Source organism: Trematomus bernacchii, unplaced genomic scaffold, assembly GCF_902827165.1.
Source record: "Trematomus bernacchii unplaced genomic scaffold, fTreBer1.1, whole genome shotgun sequence".
In the NCBI taxonomy this organism is placed as follows: Eukaryota; Metazoa; Chordata; class Actinopteri; order Perciformes; family Nototheniidae; genus Trematomus; species Trematomus bernacchii.
Window position 1 is genome coordinate 193,980 of NW_022987598.1, and position 23,175 is coordinate 217,154.

Sequence of the window (23,175 nt, forward strand, 5' to 3'; positions counted from 1 at the left end):
GCACTCTTGAAAGGCTAATAGATCACTTTATTTAGTAAAATACAAAACAGTCAAATGTACTGAAGAAAAAGCAATACTCCATTGAATTATATTAAAGAAAAGACTGTAATAAAAAAGCCAGAATCCACTTTACAAAACCTTCATTATGCCCACACTGTAAGTATTAAGAATACAGTAAATCTCCAACATGTCTGCCCCTTTTTCACGATCCACCTCTAGAGGGACTCACATGTTTTGCTGTACTCTCACTTTGATGCTATTAAGCCAAAAAAAGCAAAAACCTGGTCAATATAAATCTTATTATAACTCTGCTCGCTTTGACTTTGTAATATGGTTATAACAATTGTGCCATAGTTTAAAATACAGCATTAAACAGTATTATATTTTTGGTTTGTTGACGGTGGCGAAGAGGAGGCTGGGATCAGCGGAGGCAGCAGAGGAAGAGGAAGGCTGCAGCACCTCTTTTCACCCTCTGCCTGAAACCAGAGCCCAGTCTGCTCTGATTGGTTAGCTGGCCGGCTCTGTTGTGATTGGACAACCGCTTAGAGATGTCCCGCCCCTTAGCCAATAGAAGAGTGTTACAGAGTGATGTCACTATGTTCCGGGAGTAGATTTTGGGGGATTTTAGCCTTTGCAGACGTTTACATGAACTAAAACCTATATAACACTACAGGAACTGGAAACCCTCCCAAAAGCCCCTTTAAAGTGAATCTGCACAAAAACCCTTTTTCTTAAAATCTTTAAATATGCATTATTTTATTGTATTAAATATGTTCTCTGGTAACAGATAAGGGGAGAAAATAACTTTGTTTTTAAAAACTTCACTCTCTTTTCCTACTTACTATGTTTTCATATCAAAGGGGAAATACTGTCCGCCTTATTCACTCTAAATATCTGGTAGTTGTGTTAATGTTCCTGAAACTCATCTTTTGGTGCACTGGGGCTTAGTTTATTTGCAGACAAACATGAAATATCACTACATTTTCACTCCATGTCTCCATTTTCTCCTTCCCTCTTTTATTTCTCCATGCTTTCACTACTTCCATTTTCACTTCCCATTCTAAATCTAATCTGAAAACATGACAATCCACCAAAAAACGAGATATTTGCACCACACAAAAAAACAGGACTATTTTTCAAAGTAAGATATTTGAATGCAAATCTATTAATTTGAACATTTGTTTAACTTTTTTTTCCTAAAGTTTCGATTGCATAATTTAATAATCATTTGCTATTCTAAATGTGCTTGCTTCTTGTAAAGTATATCATGCAAAACATATGCTTTGTTTTACAGTAAAGTAAACTGTCATTGCACAAGCTCCCTCTGCTGCAGCACTTTCAGAAGCACACAGTTCACTAACTCAACCTATACTCACATTATTCACACATGAGAGAGTGTTTGTGTTTGTGTCTGCAGAGATCTGCTTCTCAGTGTGAGAGGACAGTAGAGACCTCCACATGTTGGGAGGATCTCTGCTGCTTCCTACTGGTGAGAAAATAAAAGTGTTTGAAGCTAAAGACAGCTGAACAAGAACACCTTTAAAAGAGTTTATTTTCACCTGAGAACGTTTTTTATTTCCAACACAAAACTCCAAACAAAGCAAAACATATTTCACTTAAAAGGTGTTACATGGAAATACATCTGCAGTCTGTTAAGGCTATTAGGTAACTTCATTTGGTAAAATACAACACAATCAATTATACTAAAGAAAAAGCAATATTCCATTAAATGATATAACTAAACAACGGTTAATTAAACCAAGCAAGAATTAATTTAAAAAATCATTTTGCTCATGCTCTAATTATTAAGAATACAGTAAATCTCCAACATGTCTGAACCTTTTTCACAATCCACCTCTAGAGGGACTCACATGTTTTCATAAAGCTGCTGCTCTACTCTCACTTTGATGCATTTAAGCCAAAAAAGGTTAATATAAATCTGATTAAACTCTGCTAGCTGTGCCCTTAAACTCTAAATCTTTGATCCAAGCGATCATGCTATTGATTTAAACATTACATCGGTTTCTTTCTTGGTTTGTTGACGGTGGCGTAGAGGAGGCTGGGATCAGCGGAGGCAGCAGAGGAAGAGGAGGGAGCTCCCACAGTGCTGTAGGTCACTGCTTCATCTTCATCATCATCATCATGAAGGTGAGCCTGCAGGGGAAGAAAAGTGATTATGCATAAAGGAGTTCTGAAAGTCTTGATTGTATAGAAGTCTGTGAGAAAATGACCCTACGTCTCACTTGATTTATATCCTCAATAAACATTTTCCTGCAGATTTTATGTTCTCAATCTCAGTTTCCAAGTCTTCTTTAATACAGCATGATGTTCGGTGAGTTATGCTCACATTTAGAGTAGAATAGACGATAAAGTCACATCACCAGTGTAATCAATGAGACAGCTCACCCTGGCTTTCCTGCTGCTCTTCCTGGTGTAGCTGATGGAGGCATAGGAAACACCATCTTCAAGATCAGCCTACACAAAGAAAATGTATTATGATAGTTATTATTAATGTCACCTATAACACAATAGCTGCTAAGTAAGAAGCACAGGCCAATAAGAAATACTGCCTTTAATTCACTCTGTCTTTTGATGCAACGTACAACACCCGGGCGGCAGTGGGACTTCCCGGGTTAGGGTTAGGCAAAAAAATACGGAGTGTGGACTGGTACCTGTTCACCTCCTGGGCCACTGCCGAGGTGCCCTTGAGCAAGCCACCTAACCCCCAACTGCTCCTGGCTAGACTGGCTGCCTCTCCACTCTGGACCTCTCAATGCATGTGCAAAACATTACTGTGTGTATTTGTATGTGCCATAAGAAGCATGTGCATGGAGGTCCATCTTCTTCGACTACAGTCATAACTGTTTGTTGATTTTTTTATGAAGTTTTAGGTTAACCACAACATGAAAAGTGCATATCAAAAACCTTGAACCCTGCTACATTATTGAAATCATTATTTTATAAATATTATATTGTTCAGTTTTAAAACATTTTATTTATCAATGATTAAACTCACCACGTTGTCATCCGTCTGCGTAAAAGTTCCTAAAAAGAATAACAAATAAATGAGACTTGGGTTCAAATCCATCTTTATCAAAAGCTTGTTGTTTGTAAAGTATAATGTGTGAATGTCCTCACCTTGAGTCCTCTTCCGTCTGATGACAGCCACAGTGAGTATTGTGAGTGCTGCAACACCCACTATCACAACGATGATCCACCACCACCGACCTGGAAGAGAGAAGTTAGAAGAGTTACATATACTCAGAGGTTTCTATCTCTTTGTCTTTAAAATCTGAATCAACAACATGAATTGTAACTGTCTCTGTTCTGTTCAGTCTCTACCTTGATTTGCTGGTTTGTAGTCTTGTCCTGTTTGAAAAACCATATAGTGTACAGTTTTAAAAACAAAACATAATCGTCATCATAACAGAATGATGGGATGTTAAAACCTCAGATAAACACACATTTCTTGTAATTATTCACATCAGGATGAATAATTTTAAATAACTAGTAACTTAAACATCTCAACTTGTTCTCACCTGAGGACAGAGGTCTATAGGGAAACAGATGTTCTTCTCTTGTGTTTTCATCAGTTACATTACATTTAAACTTAAACCTTGATGTGTTACTAAAATGAGAAGTCAGAAATGTCACAGAGGCAGAGCAGGAAGACTGTGATGTATTCATCTCTCTGTGATCTTTAGCCACATCTCGACCCTGAAGCAGCCACTTCACTGAGTGTGTACAGTTTCCATATGTCAACACAGAGCAGTTTAACGTCACCTCATCATTGTCCTGATGTTCAGTCACTGAAGATGAAGATATTATGAGAGAAAGACAACAAAAATACAACTTAATCACTGTTATCGTAATTATTGTAAAGTTTAATTGTATTGATAGAGACAGTTTGAAGAAATTATCATATGAATACTCACTGGTAACAACAGACAGATCAACCTGAGAGTCTGGACCTTGTTGTTGTCCTGATCTGAACTGTCTGCAGGTGTAACGACCAGCATCCTCCTCTGTGACCTTCTTTATAACCAGAGAACAGTTTTTTGTGACTCTCAGTCTGTCTGATTTAGCTTTGGCTTCTTTGTGAATCTTTCTGCCTTCAAACAGCGTCACTGAGCTTCTTGAATCACTGAAGCTCCAGGTAGTATTCTTACACTTATCATCTATCACATTGTCAAAAGGCAAAGCAACTTTATGTCCAACTCTGACAATACGGAAGTAATCTTTCACATCTGCAGCTGTTTAAAAAAACAAAGACAGAAATAAATATGAATACAACTGTAGTGTTAACATTTAACATGATGATAATTATACAGTAGATACAGAAGTTTGAAAATGTATCTCTGTGAGAGTTTTGGTTTCTGAGAGTTCACTAAAGTCACCACATTACAAACACAACTCATCATTCTCAGTTAAAGGAACAGTACGTAGTAAAGTACCGTTAGTGATATTAAAGCTGTTTTATTTAAAGTGTGTTCTCTGCATCCTCACCTGTAAAGTGGAGCAGCAGCATCAGGAATGAAGACATCATGATCCTTCTGAATTCAGACATCGTGCTTCTGTCTCGGTCTCTGGCTCTCGACTGTCAGAGTCTCTAACCTGCTGCTTCTTTAACAAGAACTCAGTATCTACTTCCTGTGATAATGAAGAGTCACTTCCTCACCCATCTCTCCTCTGATGGCCGTTGGGTTAATGTGTGATATCGTGTGATATTGTTGTGTAATAAAAAGAGTAAGACACTTTTTTAACATCAGATTTTCATGTTTGATGCATTTCTAGAGTGACGGTAACTGTAGGCCTTCTTCATCAGCAACACAACAGAGGAAGTTGAGCATGTAACGATGGCTAGTTTTAATGCATGTTAACAACATGGTGGTTCCTCTTTGTATCTCTGAAAATTTATTTATATTTTTTCCGAGAACTGAAGAAGCGTTTCTGTGAAGATGTGGTTAACAGCAGCAGCAGAGCTCTGCAGGTTTTACACTCTGATGCCGACCACATAACCATCAGAAACATTAATAAACTCAACTAGCATCTAATGAAACTCACTTGAATGGCCTACTTTCAAACACATGTATTAGCCGGTGTAATGTTCATGTTGTTTTGAAATAGTTTCATGCTCTACACACTGCAGACTCTTCTGGATGTGCCATTCTTAGAGCAGTCTCTCTGACCTGACTATAGGACGCTGCACTCAACTCTCCAAGATGTTTTATCTGACTGAGCTTCATGTTCTGCACACTGCAGAGATGAGTCTTTGGTTCTCTCTGGCAGGAAGTCTCAGGATGGTTATTTTTGTTCTTTTCTGATACGGAGAACTTTTAGTTACTTTAAAGCGAGGAAGTTTGTCTTCATGTTTGTATGTCGCCTTGATCAAAGAATAAACCTGATGTGATTCAACGCTACAACGATCTCCGCAAAGCTAGTTTGGAAGCAAAGAGAGGCGCGTCATAACCCACAACCCCGATAGAGGAAAGTGGATATTAAATGTAGAAACTGATTAAAACTCCACGACAGAAGGTATCATTCACACACCGTTCCCCATTGGGAGGGACTTGGGGTTAAGCATCTTGCCCAAGGATACATCGATTTCAATTGAAAGACGCCCTCACTAGCTTTCATTAACAGTCGTAAACAGTGTGTGTTCTCTGCATCCTCACCTGGAAAGTGGAGCAGCAGCATCAGGAATGAAGACATTATGATCCTTCTGAATTCAGACATCGTGCTTCTCTCTCGGTCTCTGGCTCTCGACTGTCAGAGTCTCTCACCGGCTGCTTCTTTATTTCCCTTCTGAGAACTGAAGGAGTGTTTCTGTGAGGATGTGGTTAACCACAGGTTAACCTGGTTGTTAACCCGGTTAACCTGTGGTTTTACCCTCTGATGCTGAGCAGATAAGGTACGTGCTTAAAGCAAAACCCTGCAGAGAATGTACATATAGCATTATATATGATGTAGTTGTTGGTGTATTATTACTCTTATGAATGATTCCTTTTCATAAATACTTGCAGTATTGTTTTTTTTATATCATTTTTATCAGAAAACCTACTTGCTAATGGTGTTTGAATGCACACACAGTGCTCTGAGACCTGGTGGTTTTTCTATGTGAATTGCTCCTCTGAGAACCAAGATGGAGGTTTTGTTGTGGCTGTGGCAGCAGCAGCAGCAGAGCTCTGCAGGTCTAAACCAATGTTGTTGACCAGATACAAAACAGAGACATGAGTAATGGAAACGGTAACTATTGTATAAATGAACTCTAATGAAGTATAATTAATGACTTTTTAACACATGTACCTGCATGTTGTTCTGACATTCTTAATAAAACTAGCAAGTTATTGTCATGCTCTGCACACTGAAATTATGAATCTTTGGTCCCTTTAAGATGTCTCAGGATAATTTGTATTTACAAAAAGAGCTCATGTGCATCCAACATGAATATTACTTATGAACTAGGTGACAACTCAACCACACCTCTGATTACCTGCTGAGCTACTACATGTTATGCCAGTGGCGAGCCGTGAGCTTTATACCTAGGCCCTCTGACCCCCACCAATTCCCTCGAAAAAAAGAAAAAAAAATAGTTATTACGTCACAGCGTATACTTCAGCGGAATATCAAAACAACGGCGCAGGGTGCAAAACGCATCAATGACAGCGACCCTCTACCACACAAAACAACACCTGTGAACCCAATTTGTGTTCTTTGACATTGAAAATGATATTGCATTGTGTTTGTTACTTTCGTTGCAGTTGTATGTCTTAAGTGTAATTTGGCATGCTTTTATTTTGAAGGCGAGTTCACGCTGTTGACAGGAAGTTGTTGTTGCTATGGAAACAAGAAAAGTTTCACAGCGGGCGGAACTTGTCATAAACTCCGCGATAATAAAACCCACCCATTTAGAGGGAAGATATGATTGGTCAATTGTACTGTCATTTGACATTACTCTCTCGTTCAGTTACTATAGCGGGCCCTCTGTGAATCGCAGAGAGGGCCAGACGAGCTTCTTTCATGTAACCCTTCACATTCAAACAGAGACTGAACAGACAGATTGGAAGGATTTATTTCTTTGGAAATGTTATTTTAAATACAATTAAATCAAGTTATTTTGGTAAAACTAATGAAAAATATAACAAAAATAATATTAAAAAAATATATATTTAAAAAAAAAATTTTTTTTAAATGTTTTTAAATATTATTTTTTAGAATATCTTAGGCCCTCACAGAGGGCCTAGAGGGCCCTGACGGCTCGCCACTGTGTTATGCCCATGCTGTAAATATTAAGAATCCAGTCAATCTCCAACATGTCTGCCCCCTTTTTCACAACCCACCTCTAGAGGAACTCACATGTTTTCATAAAGCTGCTGCTGTATTCTCTGTTTGATGTTATTAAGCAAAGAAAAAGCATAATATCATTAATATAAATCTTATTATAACTCTGCTTTGCCCTTACCAGGGTTTTGTCTAAACTGGGTAACATGAGCTCTGCGTCCTCTTACTTACGTCAGCGCCCTCATACCAAAATGCAGATATTACCCCGTTAAATGTTAAACTGATGCTAGAAAACAATATTTCTGTTCGACAAAAATGTTATAATTACTCCCAAAATATAAATATTGTGTAGAGCGTCAGACGGCAGATACAGCTTTGTTTTTAGGAAGCGTTGTTGTTTACGTCCGCAACGCCATCTTGTATACGGGCGTCATGTTCTCATGAGAATTGATGAATCTTTTATACAAGATCAGCGCCACAGTATTGCCCTCTTACCGTATCTTTCTAGAAAAGCCCCTGCTTACAATTCTAAATCTATGATCCAAAAAAGCATGCCATTTAGTTTTTTATACAACATTTAATTGTTTTATTTTCTCTGTTTGTTGACGGTGGCGTAGAGGAGGCTGGGATCAGCGGAGGCAGCAGAGGAAGAGGAGGGAGCTCTCACAGTGCTGTAGGTCACTGCATCATTTTCATCATCATCATGAAGGTGAGCCTGGAGGGAAAGAGTTAATATCATGAAATGCAAACAAAAGAGCTCTGAAAGTCCTGATTTTGCTGCCATGAGTCATTCCCACAGCTTCAGCTTTTTGAAGTGCATTAAACCTGCATTTCCTCTCATGGCCAGCAGGGGGAAACACATCTGGTTCCAAAAAGTAGTCCGATTGTATAGAAGTCTTTGTGGAAATGACCCTACTTCCCACTTGATTCATTACCATAGTAAACATTTTCCTGATGTGTTTATGGTGACTATCTCTAGTTTCAATTCTTCTTTAATAAATAATGTATATTATGGTCCCATTTAGAGAACAATAGATGATAAAGGAGGGTATTCTTAGATTCTAAATCATATCAATAGTTTCTTCCTTTATTTACATCACCAGTGTAATCAATGAGACAGCTTACCCTGGCTTTCCTGCTGCTCTTCCTGGTGTAGCTGATGGAGGCGTAGGAAACACCATCTTCAGGATCAGCCTGCACAAATAAAATATATTATTATTAGTTATTTAATTATGAATCTTTTGACCTCTTACTTTCTGTTTAACAAATTCAGAAAAGTGGTTTAATTATCCCGTTTAAGGTGGAACGATTGATGAAATAACAATTAAATAAATAAATAATAATCCAATTATTCCATTTTAAAACTCACCATGTCATCATCGGTCTCTGTTCTGGTCTCTTACAAGAAAAAAAAGAGAAAATTGACTTAATCTTTCACAGTTAAGATCCAGTTCATCAAAAGCTTCTTGTTTGTAAAGTATAATGTGTGAATGTCCTCACCTTGAGTCCTCTTCCGTCTGATGACAGCCACAGTGATTATTGTGAGTGCTGCAACTTCCACAATCACAACGATGATGTATCTTTTCTTTCAGTTACTACCTTGATTTGTGTCCTCTTCAGATGAAGTTTGGGGTGTGCTGATTTTCACTGTTGTCCATGTTGTTGACACTGTAGTCACATTCCCTTTATCCTCACCTTAATGAATAAAATAACAAAATGCTGTACAGTTGTAAAAATGAAGCATAAAGATGTGATGCATCAGGATGAATGATTTTTAAAGAGCTCATCATATTCTCACCTGAGGACTGAAGAGAAACAGCTGTGGTTCTGTCCTGTAACCATCAAACAGTAAAGTAAATCACTTAATCCATACCTGAGTTTTTGTTGGTTTCAGTTGTTATTGCTGTGGTTGTTGTTGTTGGTGGTGGTGGTGGTGGTGGTGGTAGATTAGTAGTTGTTGGTTTTGTGTCCTCACCTAAATAGATGAAAACAGCTTAATAAACAATTTATTCTGAAACTTCCATAAAATAACAAAAAGTCATTTTATATCAGTATAAAGTAACATAAACATCTAAACATGTTCTCACCTGAGGACTGAGGGCTGAAAGGAAACAGATGTTCTTCTCCTGTGTACTCATCTCTTACTACACAAGTAAACAACTCAGACCTTGATGTGTTACTAAAATGAGAAGTCAGAAATGTCACAGAGGCAGAGCAGAGAGACTGTGATGTATTTATCTCTCTGTGATCTGTATCCACACCTCGACCCTGAAGCAGCCACTTCACTGTGGATCTACACCCTCCATATGGCACCACAGAGCAGTTTAACGTCACCTCATCATTGTCCTGATGTTCAGTCACTGAAGATGGAGATATTGTGAGAGAAAAGACAACCACAATATGTAACAATATTTAAATGTACTTCATCACTGTAATCATCATCATTATTGGAATGTTTCAGTTTAGAGACAGTTTGAAAACATTATGATGTAAATACTCACTGGTAACAACAGACAGATCAACAGGAGAGCCTGGACCTTGTTGTTGTCCTGATCTGAACTGTCTGCAGAGGTAACGACCAGCATCCTCCTCTGTGACCTTCTTTATAACCAGAGAACATTTCTCTGTAACTCTCAGTCTGTCTGATTTAGCTTTTGCTTCGTTCTGAATCTGCCCGCCTTCAACCAGCTCTACTGCTGCTGAACCTCTTGAATCATAGAAGGTCCACCTAGTACTCTCACACTTATCCTGATCATCTATCACATTGTCAAAAGGCAAAGTGACTTCATCTCCAGCTCTGACAATGGGGTAGTAACGTTTCACATCTGCAGCTGTTGGGGGAAAAAAGCAGAAAGAAATATAGACGTCATAAATGCTGACAGAATAATGATGTATTATATAAAAAGGTAAAGAGTTAGAGTTCTGGTTGATCTGTTTAATGAATCATTTAACGACACATTCAAACCGGAGTTAATTACAGATCCACATCACTAACTGAAGTGTTCATAGTGAGTGTGACGATCACTTTAAAGAATATTGCTATGTGGGTTTTAGTGACCAAGAGTTCACTAAAGTCACCACGTTACAAACACAACTCATCACTCTCAGTTAAAGGAACAGTACGTAGTAAAGTACCGTTACTGATATTAAAGCTGTTTTATTTAATGTAATTGGTAAATGGTAAATGGACTGTATTTATAAAGCGCTTTATCCAGTCTTTCACCCCCTCAAAGCGCTTTACATACAACAAGTCACCCATTCACACCCAATTCATACAGAGCAATGTGCCCCTTGCTCAATGAAGGGGTTAGAGCCATTTCCCTTTCATCATTATGGTTTGAATGTTTGTCTTATTACTAAAAGGCTTTAGAGGAAACTCTTAACTATCTATTTTTGTGAGTCACACTACGCTTTGAAAGATGTTAATTTAAGTCTCACTTATTTGCTGTCAGGTATGACGTGCATGTATATATGTCTATATATGGCATGACATTGGTTCACAGCTAAGGGTGTGATTAGACAGGAAGCAGTAGAGTCTTTTGACCGTGTTCTTTTTGTTCTTTTTGTTCTTTTTGTTCTTTTTTGATACGGAGAACTTTTAGTTACTTTGAAGCGAGGAAGTTTGTCTTCATGTTTGTATGTCGTCTTGATCAAAGACTAAACCTGATGTGATTCAACGCTACAACGATCTCTGCAAAGTTAGTTAGGAAGCAAAGAGAGGCGCGTCATAACCCACAACCCCGATAGAGGAAAGTGGATATTAAATGTAGAAACTGATTCAAACACCACGACAGAAGGTATCATTCACACACCGTTCCCCATTGGGAGCGACTTGGGGTGAAGCATCTTGCCCAAGGATACATCGATTTCAATTGAAAGACGCCCTCACTACCTTTCATTAACAGTCGTAAACAGTGTGTGTTCTCTGCATCCTCACCTGGAAAGTGGAGCAGCAGCATCAGGAATGAAGACATCATGATCCTTCTGAATTCAGACATCGTGCTTCTCTCTCGGTCTCTGGCTCTCGACTGTCAGAGTCTCTCACCGGCTGCTTCTTTAACAAGAACTCAGTACCGATGATAACAGCAGATAAGCGACAGAAGAGGGGAAGTTGAACGTGGCAAGATGTTTTCTGGTTCCTCATTTCACCTCCAGTGTTTTTCTTCTAAGAACTGAAGGAGAAGTGTTTCGATGAGAATGAGGTTAACACCAGCAGCTAATATGACACCATATAGAAAAACTTCAGACACGTATTCAGTAAAGCAACAGAGGAATAATTCAGGCCGATACGAGACGGATCAGTTTGAGCTAATATCCAGTCACTGTGGAGGACCGAGCCAAACTTACATTGAACACAATCTGGATGTTTATTTTAAGATGACTCGATTCCAGGCCCTGTGTGGCTCAACACCAAGTGCAGTATGTGGACAAGATTTGCCACTGTTTCCATCTTTGCTGAATCTGTTTATCTTATTGAAAAATACAGCATGTACTTGTCACCCTAGAGCTGCGGTGTCAAACTAAAGGCCCGGGGGCCAAATGCGGCCCACGAATATATGTTATCTGGCCCGTAAGAGCTAGCAAAGAATATAATATGTTTATTATACGTTGAATGTCGCTTTACAGAAGCCCGTTGTCCATAAACTACATGTCCCACAATGCATTTCATTTTGTGACGTGCACACTGAAGAGATTTGCAATTTTTTGCCCTAGACTTCTGCTTTTCAGACGTAGTTAATGGTGAAGTTATTACCCTATCCAATAATAATCCATATATATAATATATTTATATATGTATTTATATATAGTCTTAACGTTTTGAACTGGCTTTTAATACTAGTTGATCATAACGTTTGTATGTGTTTTTATATGTTTCTAGTTATTGTGCTTTTTATCTTATTTTGTATTATGGTTTTATTATTTTACTCCTATTGTGTTATTTTATATTTGTTCCCTGTACAGCACTTTGGTCAACTGAGGTTGTTTTAAATGTGCTATATGAATAAGGAAAGATTGAGATTGAAAGTTACAACCGGCCCTTTGAGTGCAACCACCAGTATGTAGTGTCTCTACTTTAAAGAGTCCTCTCCTGCTGATGTTCAGGTGTATATCAGTATGTAGTGTCTCTACTTTAAAGAGTCCTCTCCTGCTGATGTTCAGGTGTATATCAGTATGTAGTGTCTTTACTTTAAAGAGTCCTCTCCTGCTGATGTTCAGGTGTATATCAGTATGTAGTGTCTCTACTTTAAAGAGTCCTCTCCTGCTGATGTTCAGGTGTATATCAGTATGTAGTGCATTTACTTTAAAGAGTCCTCTCCTGCTGATGTTCAGGTGTATATCAGTATGTAGTGTCTCTACTTTAAAGAGTCCTCTCCTGTTGATGTTCAGGTGTATATCAGTATGTAGTGTCTCTACTTTAAAGAGTCCTCTCCTGTTGATGTTCAGGTGTATATCAGTATGTAGTGTCTTTACTTTAAAGAGTCCTCTCCTGCTGATGTTCAGGTGTATATCAGTATGTAGTGTCTCTACTTTAAAGAGTCCTCTCCTGCTGATGTTCAGGTGTATATCAGTATGTAGTGTCTTTACTTTAAAGAGTCCTCTCCTGCTGATGTTCAGGTGTATATCAGTATGTAGTGTCTCTACTTTAAAGAGTCCTCTCCTGCTGATGTTCAGGTGTATATCAGTATGTAGTGTCTCTACTTTAAAGAGTCCTCTCCTGCTGATCTTCAGGTGTATATCAGTATGTAGTGTCTTTACTTTAAAGAGTCCTCTCCTGCTGATGTTCAGGTGTATATCAGTATGTAGTGTCTTTACTTTAAAGAGTCCTCTCCTGCTGATGTTCAGGTGTATATCAGTATGTAGTGTCTCTACTTTAAAGAGTCCTCTCCTGCTGATGTTCAGGTGTATATCAGTATGTAGTGTCTCTACTTTAAAGAGTCCTCTCCTGCTGATGTTCAGGTGTATATCAGTATGTAGTGTCTCTACTTTAAAGAGTCCTCTCCTGCTGATGTTCAGCTGTATATCAGTATGTGGTGTCTGTACTTTAAAGAGTCCTCTCCTGCTGATGTTCAGGTGTATATCTGTATGTAGTGTCTCTACTTTAAAGAGTCCTCTCCTGCTGATGTTCAGGTGTATATCAGTATGTAGTGTCTCTACTTTAAAGAGTCCTCTCCTGCTGATGTTCAGGTGTATATCAGTATGTAGTGTCTCTACTGGGACATGTCTCCATGCTTTAATGTTCAAAAAGCTCTTTATTTTTCTCATACTGCCTGTGATGCAGCACCTCTTTTGGTTAGCTGACCGGCTTTGTTGTGATTGGTCAACCGCTTAGAGATGTCCCGCCCCTTAGCCAATAGAAGAGTGTTACATAGTGATGTCACTACACTCTAAAAACAAATGCTATGCTAAGGGGGGATGCAGCCGTGAGCATATAGGGAACACCCCGGGGTCTAGACACTGGTGATGATGCTGAAGATCTGGATTTGATGAGGAGATGGGATGAAGAGGGGATGTGATGAGGTCTTGGATTAGCTCTCCTGACACTGGATAGGATGAAAGGAGGTGGATGGGGAGGAGGCGGGCGGCAGCATGAACACCTGAAATCACAGCTGACTGCAGGAGAGAGGAGAACCATTTTAAAGTTTGGCTGCAGCACGGTGATTGGCTGCTGGAGAATGAGGTGAAATGTAATAGGTTAAAGAGAACGCCCGTGATGAGCTGATTATATGCAGCTGCGGAGTGAATGTATATATACCGGGGCCCTTTCTCATGTCTTCAAATGTCCCTCCTCGACTCCCCTCCTCGACTCCTATCCTCGAGACTTAGTCCCGCCCACAGGAGATGCGAGCGGAGGAGCCGAGGAGGGGAACCGAGGAGAGAGGAGGGGAAGCAGCAGGTGGTTAGAGAAATGAGAACTCCTCTCCTCTGAGCGGTCATTTTAAAGAGACGTCCATTAATGATGACAGGAGGCACAGCAGCCCTCTGTCTGATGGACAGATGTGTTCATGACGACTTATATATTTACTTTTAATTCATTCACAGTGCGGTATAATGAGACAATAACAGGCTACAGATGCGGACATACACACAGACACACAGACACACACACACATATATGTATATATTTATATAAATATATACAATTTCAGAATCAAACAGAGCACTCTCATAATAACGTAACACTATCAGAGACTGGATATATACCCCCCCCCCTCTCTGGTCGCTACAATGAGGGAAATAAATGACGGGCCAAAAGTTTTATTTACAAGTATTACAAGTAAGCAGAGGACACCAAACCAACTGAGACCTGTCTGTCCGCTGCATCTACGCACACACTGCACCACACACACCTACACCACACACACGCACCTACAGCTCCTAAAGCATATCATCAGGCTACAGCCGTTGTGTATTTTATTATGTGAAGCACTAAATGGTTTTAGAAAAATATCGACTTTGTTTGTAGATATCTACTAAACTAAAGCAAATAAGGAGACTAGGCCTGTTATACTGAGTGATATATATTATACACACTGCTCTGCTTTCTGCACGGACCTCACAGCTGTTCTCTCTGTAAACATCGCGTTGCGATGAAAGCAGTTAATAAAATAATATCCAGGGGATGCATGCAGAGCTGTCATTGGCTGAGATAAGTCCGGCCGTGCGTCTCGACTCTTTGAAACATCACTGTTGCCGGAAATGCATCCACGAAGGAGCCGTGGAGGACTGTGGAGGACCCATCAGTGTATCCTCGGTTATAGCTCCTCCAGAGAGCCTCCTCGACGCTCGATGCTCGGTCCTCGATGTGCATTTCGAGAAATGAGATGTCCTTCAACATGGCGCGCTAAAATTCATTTCCGGGTCACTACCGGAGGACCGAGGAGTCGAGGAGGGACATTTGATGACATGAGAAAAGGCCCCAGTCTTCCTGAAAGAACTTGCGCTGAGCTTCATTTAAATCTTGAGAAAAAAACAAACATGGGAAATGAAAGGGGGATATAGCAAATACATTCTGCCATCACATCGAAGTTAGAGGCCTTTGCATATTTAAAACCAGTGCCAAATATGTAAAATCTGTAAACTTTTTGTAAAACTACAGTAACAAACTTTCAATGGCCACCAAGCTACAGATCACACACATACATTTGACAAAAGATGTAACAAAGATGTTTACACTGCCGACTTTATTTTAAACAGTATGAACACATTTAAAGCAGAATGCTTGCTCATTCATTTGTTTCCCTCGACCACGATGGTTGCCATCTTATGGTCAGATCCTAGGTTGGACCGGTCACTGATGATGGCGATATTCATCACAAGTTGTCCATCAAGGCCTGCCTCGAACTCTTTTGTGTCATTTTGAAGCAAATTAAATAATAGGTTGGCGCATAAGAGATAATGAATTAGGTAATTGTATACTTTTTAAACCGTCACTCTAATTCAGAGCCATTATTACCAGCTGCTAAAGCGACTCTGGTATTGTTTTCACCTTGTGAGTCTGCATGTGTGTCATCATGGCAATGTGGTCCTGAAGACACACAGAGGTGGTTTTGAGTACTTTGCCTAGTGTTTAAATGCGACAAATTTTGTCATCGCGATATAATCACAACCGTGCAAGTTTCCTTCTCATCTTTTTTGCAGGTTCCATACAATATTTGAACTGGTTAAGTGAAGAGCAGAAGCCACACAAAAAATCACAATAGTAACCAAAGTATTTGTACAATACAAATACCATACCATAACAGGTCTTCCCTGTTTTTATAGATATAAAACACTGCATGAAATGAGCAAGAAACACAGAAAATAAACTCTCTGCCTCTACTACTTTGTACCCTCTCACAGAACTATCCACAGTTCAAAGGCTGCTCATTTTGGTCAAACAACAATTTGCCTATACAGTGCAACTACAAGGCTATCTACTGTATTTGAATGACAAAAGATGACACTCAACTTAACAATGTCCTTTGTGTAGTATTTATATTTGTCTTAACTGTGGGAACTTGTCCAGGCATGTTAAGTGGGAGTGGACTTGAAATTCTGAACTCAAGGTGTAGAAAAATTAAGTTATCAAGCCAATTGCATTACTTACTACAACTTGAATTTAGTTTTAAGTCAATTAACGCAGAAATCCGAGTTTAAATTACACACAATATTAAATTGATGTAATTACCAACATTATTACGTCAACACAACTTATAAATTAATGTTATTCAAATGTTTATCTAAATCAATTAATTCAAATTTGTATCTTGCAACCATGCATTTAATTAAGTGGTGGTAAAAGGTCCCCTGAATGACTTTTTAGAGTGTTTGTTCTGGAAGTACATTTTCGGGGATTTTAGCCTTTGTAGAACGTTAACATGCACTAAAACCAATATAACACACAACAGGAAAGGGAAACCCCCCAAGACACACTTTAAAGTGAATCTGCACAAAAACCCATTTTCTAAAATCTTTAAATATGCATCTTTATGTAAGCCAATGTATCCGGTATCAAATAAGGGGAGGAAATAGCTTTGTTTTAAAGCTCCCTAGTCATGCTTTTCCGGTTATTACCCGTCCCCTTGTGTGTTATGAAGGTTTTTATGCATGTAAACGGTCTGCAGAGTCAAAACCCTGAAAGTACACCCTGTAGCGAGTAAAACTCTAACACAGAAAATACCTCCCCAAAACGCCTCGTTGGAGATACGTCACTGCCCATTTGATTCTTCCGGGTACCGCCTGATGTCATGCGGTACCCGGAACGAAATGGACCAATCCCGAAGAGCTATGGCCACACCAGCAGCGGCGTGTTCCTCCAGAGGTTCGAAGAACCGGCATTTCACAGACGAAAGCTTCCAAAACATTGCCCAGTTTGAGGCCGGATATGCACAGCTTGTTTGGACCGTTTGGAGCAGGGGAAGATCCGGGTACACAACCTGTAAGTTTGCATTGTTATTTGTGTATTTATCAAACAAGACTGTTTAAATGTGTAAACTGTGTTGGACTGCTAAGCCATTGACACAGTGCTAACTGTGCTAACTAAGTTGCTAGAGTTTCCATATATCAACTCTAATATCAGCAGATGGCCTTGCATACATGTATCTCATAGCAGGAGAATGTCTGCATTCACATACAAAATACCTATTGACAGTATACTCCGGGTGATTTGCGGTGCGGTCAGTCGCGAAACGTAATTACATTATAGCTGGCGTAGCGTGTATGCAACCGATCTAACACGGAGCTAGAGCTAGAGCTAGAGCTAGCTTTGGTCGGAAAAACATTTTTGTGATGCTACGTTGCTAGCGTTTAAATATATCAACTACAATGTCAGCAGATGGCCTTACATGTTTGTCATGGCAGGAGAATGTCTGCAGTCACACACACGGAATACTCATACAGTATACTCCGGGTGATTTACGTACATTGTGACAGGACATATACTGCATGTATAGCTACGAGGCTAGCTGTATGCTAGCGCAAAACAATGTATTCATGACCGTTACAATGTATGACCGAACGTAGCAGACTACCCGTTGTTGATAATTTGTGATCTTCTCGCTCCCAGGAAAGAAACTTAAAATAACGAGACTAATGGAGTCTCTGAAAAGGTTCAAATGGGTAGTTTAATTAAGTAACGTGGTTAAAGAACAAGCATGGTGAATGGAGAGACAAAGCCGGTGTTGTCTTGAGGGAGGCTGCAGCGAAGGGAAGAGAGTGAGTTATCTTTCGTCCTGCCTTTTTATCCACGTCTCGTTGTCCCCCGCTGTGCAAATAGTGGGTGGCCCCCTACTCATTTGCCGGTTCGATATCGCGAGAGCACAGATGATTTCGACATTGATATTCTCTGCCTACTTCCTTAAGCATTTTCTCCTCATTATCTCTGTCATGACTTTCTATTTAATACCTTATAAACAGCTGTAATACTTAGTTTAGAAGTCCTAGTGGTTCCGCTCCGGCACAGTTCTTATTTTACGGAAATTCCCTCTGACGTCATAGCTTCTCACGTATCTGTAAACACTACGATCAACTAGACCTTCATTTAATATTCAGCAGTAATAATATCTTAACGTCTATCGATGTAGTGTTAAAGTCCGTACGTTTGTGTGTAACACTCCAAGTCATTTTCACTTTACATTCAGAAAACGCAACATTAGTCACAAGCTAACCGGATAAAGGATTTTTCAGAATAAAAGCTTGGCATTGATTTCCTGAGAACTTCCGGGCTTTTCCACAATAAAACAGCTTTAAACTGACGATATGTTTTAGACTGAATTATGCTGTTTAACATTGATTTTAATTTCTAACAATCCCTCCTTTCACACCATTTAAGGTGTGAACACAATACTAAAAGTAATAAGTTCTTCATCTGACTGCTTTTAAACTGACGGTATGTTTTAGACTAAATCATGCCATAAAACATTGAATTTTAATTTCTAACACCGTATAACATTGCAATTATAAACACGTTATTGCTAGCCTAATATGAACCACTAGCTTTTGTTCATAGTAGTTTTATTACTCTACATTATAGTTGCCGTTCCTCCGAGCTAACGTTAGCTACCAAGGTAAACAAAGCTAGGTTAGCATATTAGCTGACAAGCTGTTCATTAGATTGATTAGATAGATCCACACTCGGAAGGCCACAACGGAAAGACAAGGAGACATACACGAGTTTACAAAACCACGGCACATTTATTGTGGTAAATGCAGAGATACGTGGTCAGGGAAGAGGATTGCTGTGCTGCTTGGAGGGAGAGAGGCTGCCGTGTGACTCCCGGCAGCTGGCTAGCACCTCGGCTCCGGCCAGGTGTCCGTGATCGCGCTGATTAGCCTCTTCAGCTCCACCCCATCGTAAGACAAAGGCCCTGGGGCCGTCACACTCTTCTATAACAACAGTTAAAAATATATATATGTATATAAAATATACGCCATGATAAGACTGATGTTCGGCTGAGAGCAGCCGTTTAGACATGGGCGCAGCCTCTGGTGGTTGACTAATCAGAACAGAGTGGCCGAGCTGACCAATCGGAGCACACTAGGCTCACAGGGAGGGGGGGGCAAGAGCTCCAACGAGTCGTTTAGTGGAGAAAGTGAATACTGCTGAATACACATGCTTGACAGAGATGCTGTATGCGAAACCAATGTGAGTTTGGAAAATTGCACAGTATAAATCTATTTTAGTATACCTCAACAATGTAATTATGATCAGTGGAAATGGCCATGACATGGGCCCTTTAAAAAAAAAAACGTCACTCTCTTTTCCTACATACTATGTTTTCATATCAAAGGGGAAATACTGTCCGCCTCATTCACTCAACGGTACGTCTACACAGCAGCGTTAAAAAAATCTTGGAGGTGGGCGTATCTGAAGCTTGGGGATTTTTTGCGAACAACCAATCACATGAATCTCCCGCCCGCGACATACGAAGCAAAAAAGCCCGAAGTAAACTGGATATAAACTCCCCAAAACAGGCGAAAACATACCACTGTCTCTGCCACCTCCCTCCATGCCTGGCTCCTCCGGTTTATATCCCGGTAGGTCTGGTCATAAAGCACCGGGTGATTGATTCGCTACCGCTAATTTCTCCTCCATTTTTTGGAATATGAGGAAATGACCTGCGGTATGTCTCTCCCAGCATTCACGCCGTTTGATTGGCTAGAGCTTGAACTGTCAGATTTGCGTACACGGGATTTGATTGGCTGACGCTTCCACCTCATCCTCAAAAGTTGAACATTGTTCAACTTTGAATCCTCAAAATCTCCGCTCGCCTGCCCACAATCCATTTCGGCGAAATGTGAGGGAAAGTGACGTCACCCCATTCAAAGTGAATGGGCAGAAGCGTTTCAAGATTTTTTTAACGCTGCTGTGTAGACGCACCGTAAATATCTGGTAGTTGTGTTAATGTTCCTGAAACTCATCTTTTGGTGCACTGGGGCTTAGTTTATTTGCAGACAAACATGAAATATCACTACATTTTCACTCCATGTCTCCATGCACTCTTAGAAATGAAATATGGATGTTGTTTGCATTAATTGCTTTTTTTATATTGAAACTACTAAGTAAATGCACTTTTTACAATTAAATCAAGAGACTTTAATTGCATTTATGTAAAAGTTCAAAGTTTTGGGATTACATTACCATGTTGTGTTGTATTTAAATGGTAAAGTTATTTAAAACGCACTGATTGTCCCAAAGTGCTTGCCGTACTTTCTCAGCACATGCGCTGTAAGGCCGGGGACATGTGTCATTTGAATCCTGTGACTGTGAGATGACAGAACCGCATTTTTTCCCTTTCCTGTGCCATCCTGCGATGTTATGGTAAGTTTCTTAAATATTAACATATATTAAACACAAACGGTCCCTGAAATACAAAAGTTGATGTGTATTTTTGATTTCCCTGCTACCAACTGTATACTTTGATGATAGATTTGAAAAGCGGTGCAGCCTAGCTAACAGCTAGCTAACAGCTAGCTTAACGGTCACTTTTTAATTATGTCCCCTTGCACTTAAAAGTGTTAGAATATGTCACAAAAGAGGTGACATTTCAAGCTTTGTCTGTATAAGTCAATCGTTATGTATTTAATGATTTTAGCTTGATGTGGTTATAATAGTAATGTTAGCTCTTACCAAAAGTAAGTGGACACGTTTTTTCCCTCCTTTTTTTTAAATTTTTTTTTTAAATGTGCTTGATTTAAAGATTTGAGAGCCTGGTTGCAAACATCTCCAGTGCCAAAAAGGTCATAGTCGGTTAAGGTCTTCTAAGTCTATTAAAAATAACTTCATCAAGTGTAACGCCCTGAGGGAGGTTTTTTTGTTCAATTGTAAAGCTTATTTGGAAGAAATAAAAATCCCATCTGTGCACTGTACTGTTGCGTCAGCCGGAGCCGTGCCTGGTCGTTACGTTAATTATGTCGGCCAGGAATATCAAAGTGTGAATTATTTAAAGCATGTACAGGAACACACTCAACAAGCACATCTTCCATTAAGACAGCTCTTAAATAGACACGTAATTCACCCGAAAACGTGTTTCTTTATAATAATCAGAGAGAGAGAGCAAGATTAAATAGTGGCAGGTACTTCAGCCGCAGATGCCACTATTTGCTGAGACAACTGCGGCTGCTGAAGGGGTGTTACTCTGGGTGCCGAGCCAAGCGAATGTGTGTGGCAGTTGCCACTTACCTGCCGTGGCAACTGCTTGTGTTTAAACAGTTATTTATCGTGGAAAAGTATTTCCATGTTCTGCTACTCTGTAATTCTACTCAATTACATTTCAGTGGGAAATATTGTACTTTTACAACACTACATTTATTTGACACTTGTAGTTACCTTTTTAGATAATGTTTATATTCATATACATGTACTACTAATTTACTCAGTTCTTTCCAAAATATGCTCTATATTAACAAATCACAACATTAAAAAATCTTGTATATATGTAGATTTTTTATTATAAGAACATTCATTTTTATTCTATGATGCAACCCTTTTACAAAAGGCTTTCTGCACAAAGTACTTTTTCTTTTGATACTTTATTATATTTGGCTAATAACACGTTGGAACTTTACCTTAAGTATTATTTTGAACTTGGGACTATAGCAAGTAATGGAGTATTTATACTTTTACTTTAGTACAGGATCTGAGTACTTTTTCCACCACTGCTTAAGATCCAGTAATGGGTTGCTATATCCTGCACCTCACACCCTGAATTATGTTAATGGCTGCAATAATAGTTGTTATTTACAATACTTTTGGATCATTAACACATTTCTCTTTTTCTCTAGGTTTTGAATGTGGAGATGCAAACAGTGTACTGAGACTCAATCTACAAGGTACCAATTACTGAAGCACTATAAATTAAAACACGGCCATTTTGGTCAGAGACACCCATATCCATGCACATACTATGAATGCCCATGCTCTTTCAAAACATGGAATGCTCTTAAAACACATTTAAGTAGATGTCATGTTGAATCTTTACCTGTATTAAGTGCAGAGCTATTTTAATAGATGCACATGTATAAGAAAAGAACCTCAGCTGAAATTCTTTGTTTGGTTTACACCAGTAGATGTCCTGTCCTTTCTGCTATGACACTTGATGGATATTATTAGCTTTAAACAAAACATTTGAACCTGTATCACAATGTGTTGCAGGTAAACGCAGAATTCACCCGCATCACCACCGTTCCGCTGCTGCCTACCTTCATGTCTCAACTGGATCGCCATTCGTCTCAGTTGATGAAGGTTTTCAAAAAGAAGGGGGGAACAGCAGGACGCAATTTGGGCCTGATCATGGCAGCCATGGACAAGGTATGTAGTTGTAATAAATTGTGTAGTTTGGGCACTGCAACACCATATTCTCTTTATCTCTCTCTCTTGTTGTCCCTCTCATATAAATATATTTTAACCTCTCTGACCCCCTTTCTTTGACTTGCCAAAAATCAGCACACAAGCATAATCAGTATTCTTGTGTGAAGATTTTGAAAATGTGTTTGTCCCTCAGGATCCCACAGTTGAAACACGACGGGACTGTGTCCTTAAAGCGCTCTGCGTCTACTTGAATGAAAGTTCCGAGAGCTTCATAAAGGAATATTTGGTAAGTTGAAACATAGCCAAACACAGATATATATATATATATATATATATATACATACACCTGAACATCAGCAGGAGAGGACTCTTTAAAGTAGAGACACTACATACTGATATACACCTGAACATCAGCAGGAGAGGACTCTTTAAAGTAGAGACACTACATACTGATATACACCTGATCAGCAGCAGGAGAGGACTCTTTAAAGTAGAGACACTACATACTGATATACACCTGAACATCAGCAGGAGAGGGACTCTTTAAAGTAGAGACACTACATACTGATATACACCTGAACATCAGCAGGAGAGGACTCTTTAAA

General features: G+C 39.4%; 1 protein-coding gene across 3 annotated transcripts; it reads right to left on the reverse strand.

The window, feature by feature from the left end:
- Positions 1 to 1,929: 1,929 nt before the first annotated feature.
- Positions 1,930 to 11,386, reverse strand: LOC117482517. 3 transcript variants are annotated; one of them, XM_034130626.1, is made up of 8 exons: positions 11,219 to 11,386; positions 3,936 to 4,253; positions 3,540 to 3,809; positions 3,343 to 3,369; positions 3,139 to 3,228; positions 3,017 to 3,045; positions 2,407 to 2,475; positions 1,930 to 2,154 (listed from the first exon to the last, which is right to left on the reverse strand). In XM_034130626.1, exons 1-8 carry the CDS (start codon positions 11,277 to 11,279, stop codon positions 2,014 to 2,016), a joined length of 1,005 nt encoding a protein of 334 aa, XP_033986517.1. In that variant the 5' UTR covers positions 11,280 to 11,386; the 3' UTR covers positions 1,930 to 2,013. The 3 variants fall into 3 exon arrangements, with proteins under 3 accessions (XP_033986517.1, XP_033986516.1, XP_033986518.1); XM_034130625.1 differs by lacking the exon at positions 11,219 to 11,386 and adding an exon at positions 5,676 to 5,779; XM_034130627.1 differs by lacking the exon at positions 11,219 to 11,386 and adding an exon at positions 4,507 to 4,655.
- Between the last annotated feature and the right edge of the window lie 11,789 nt (positions 11,387 to 23,175).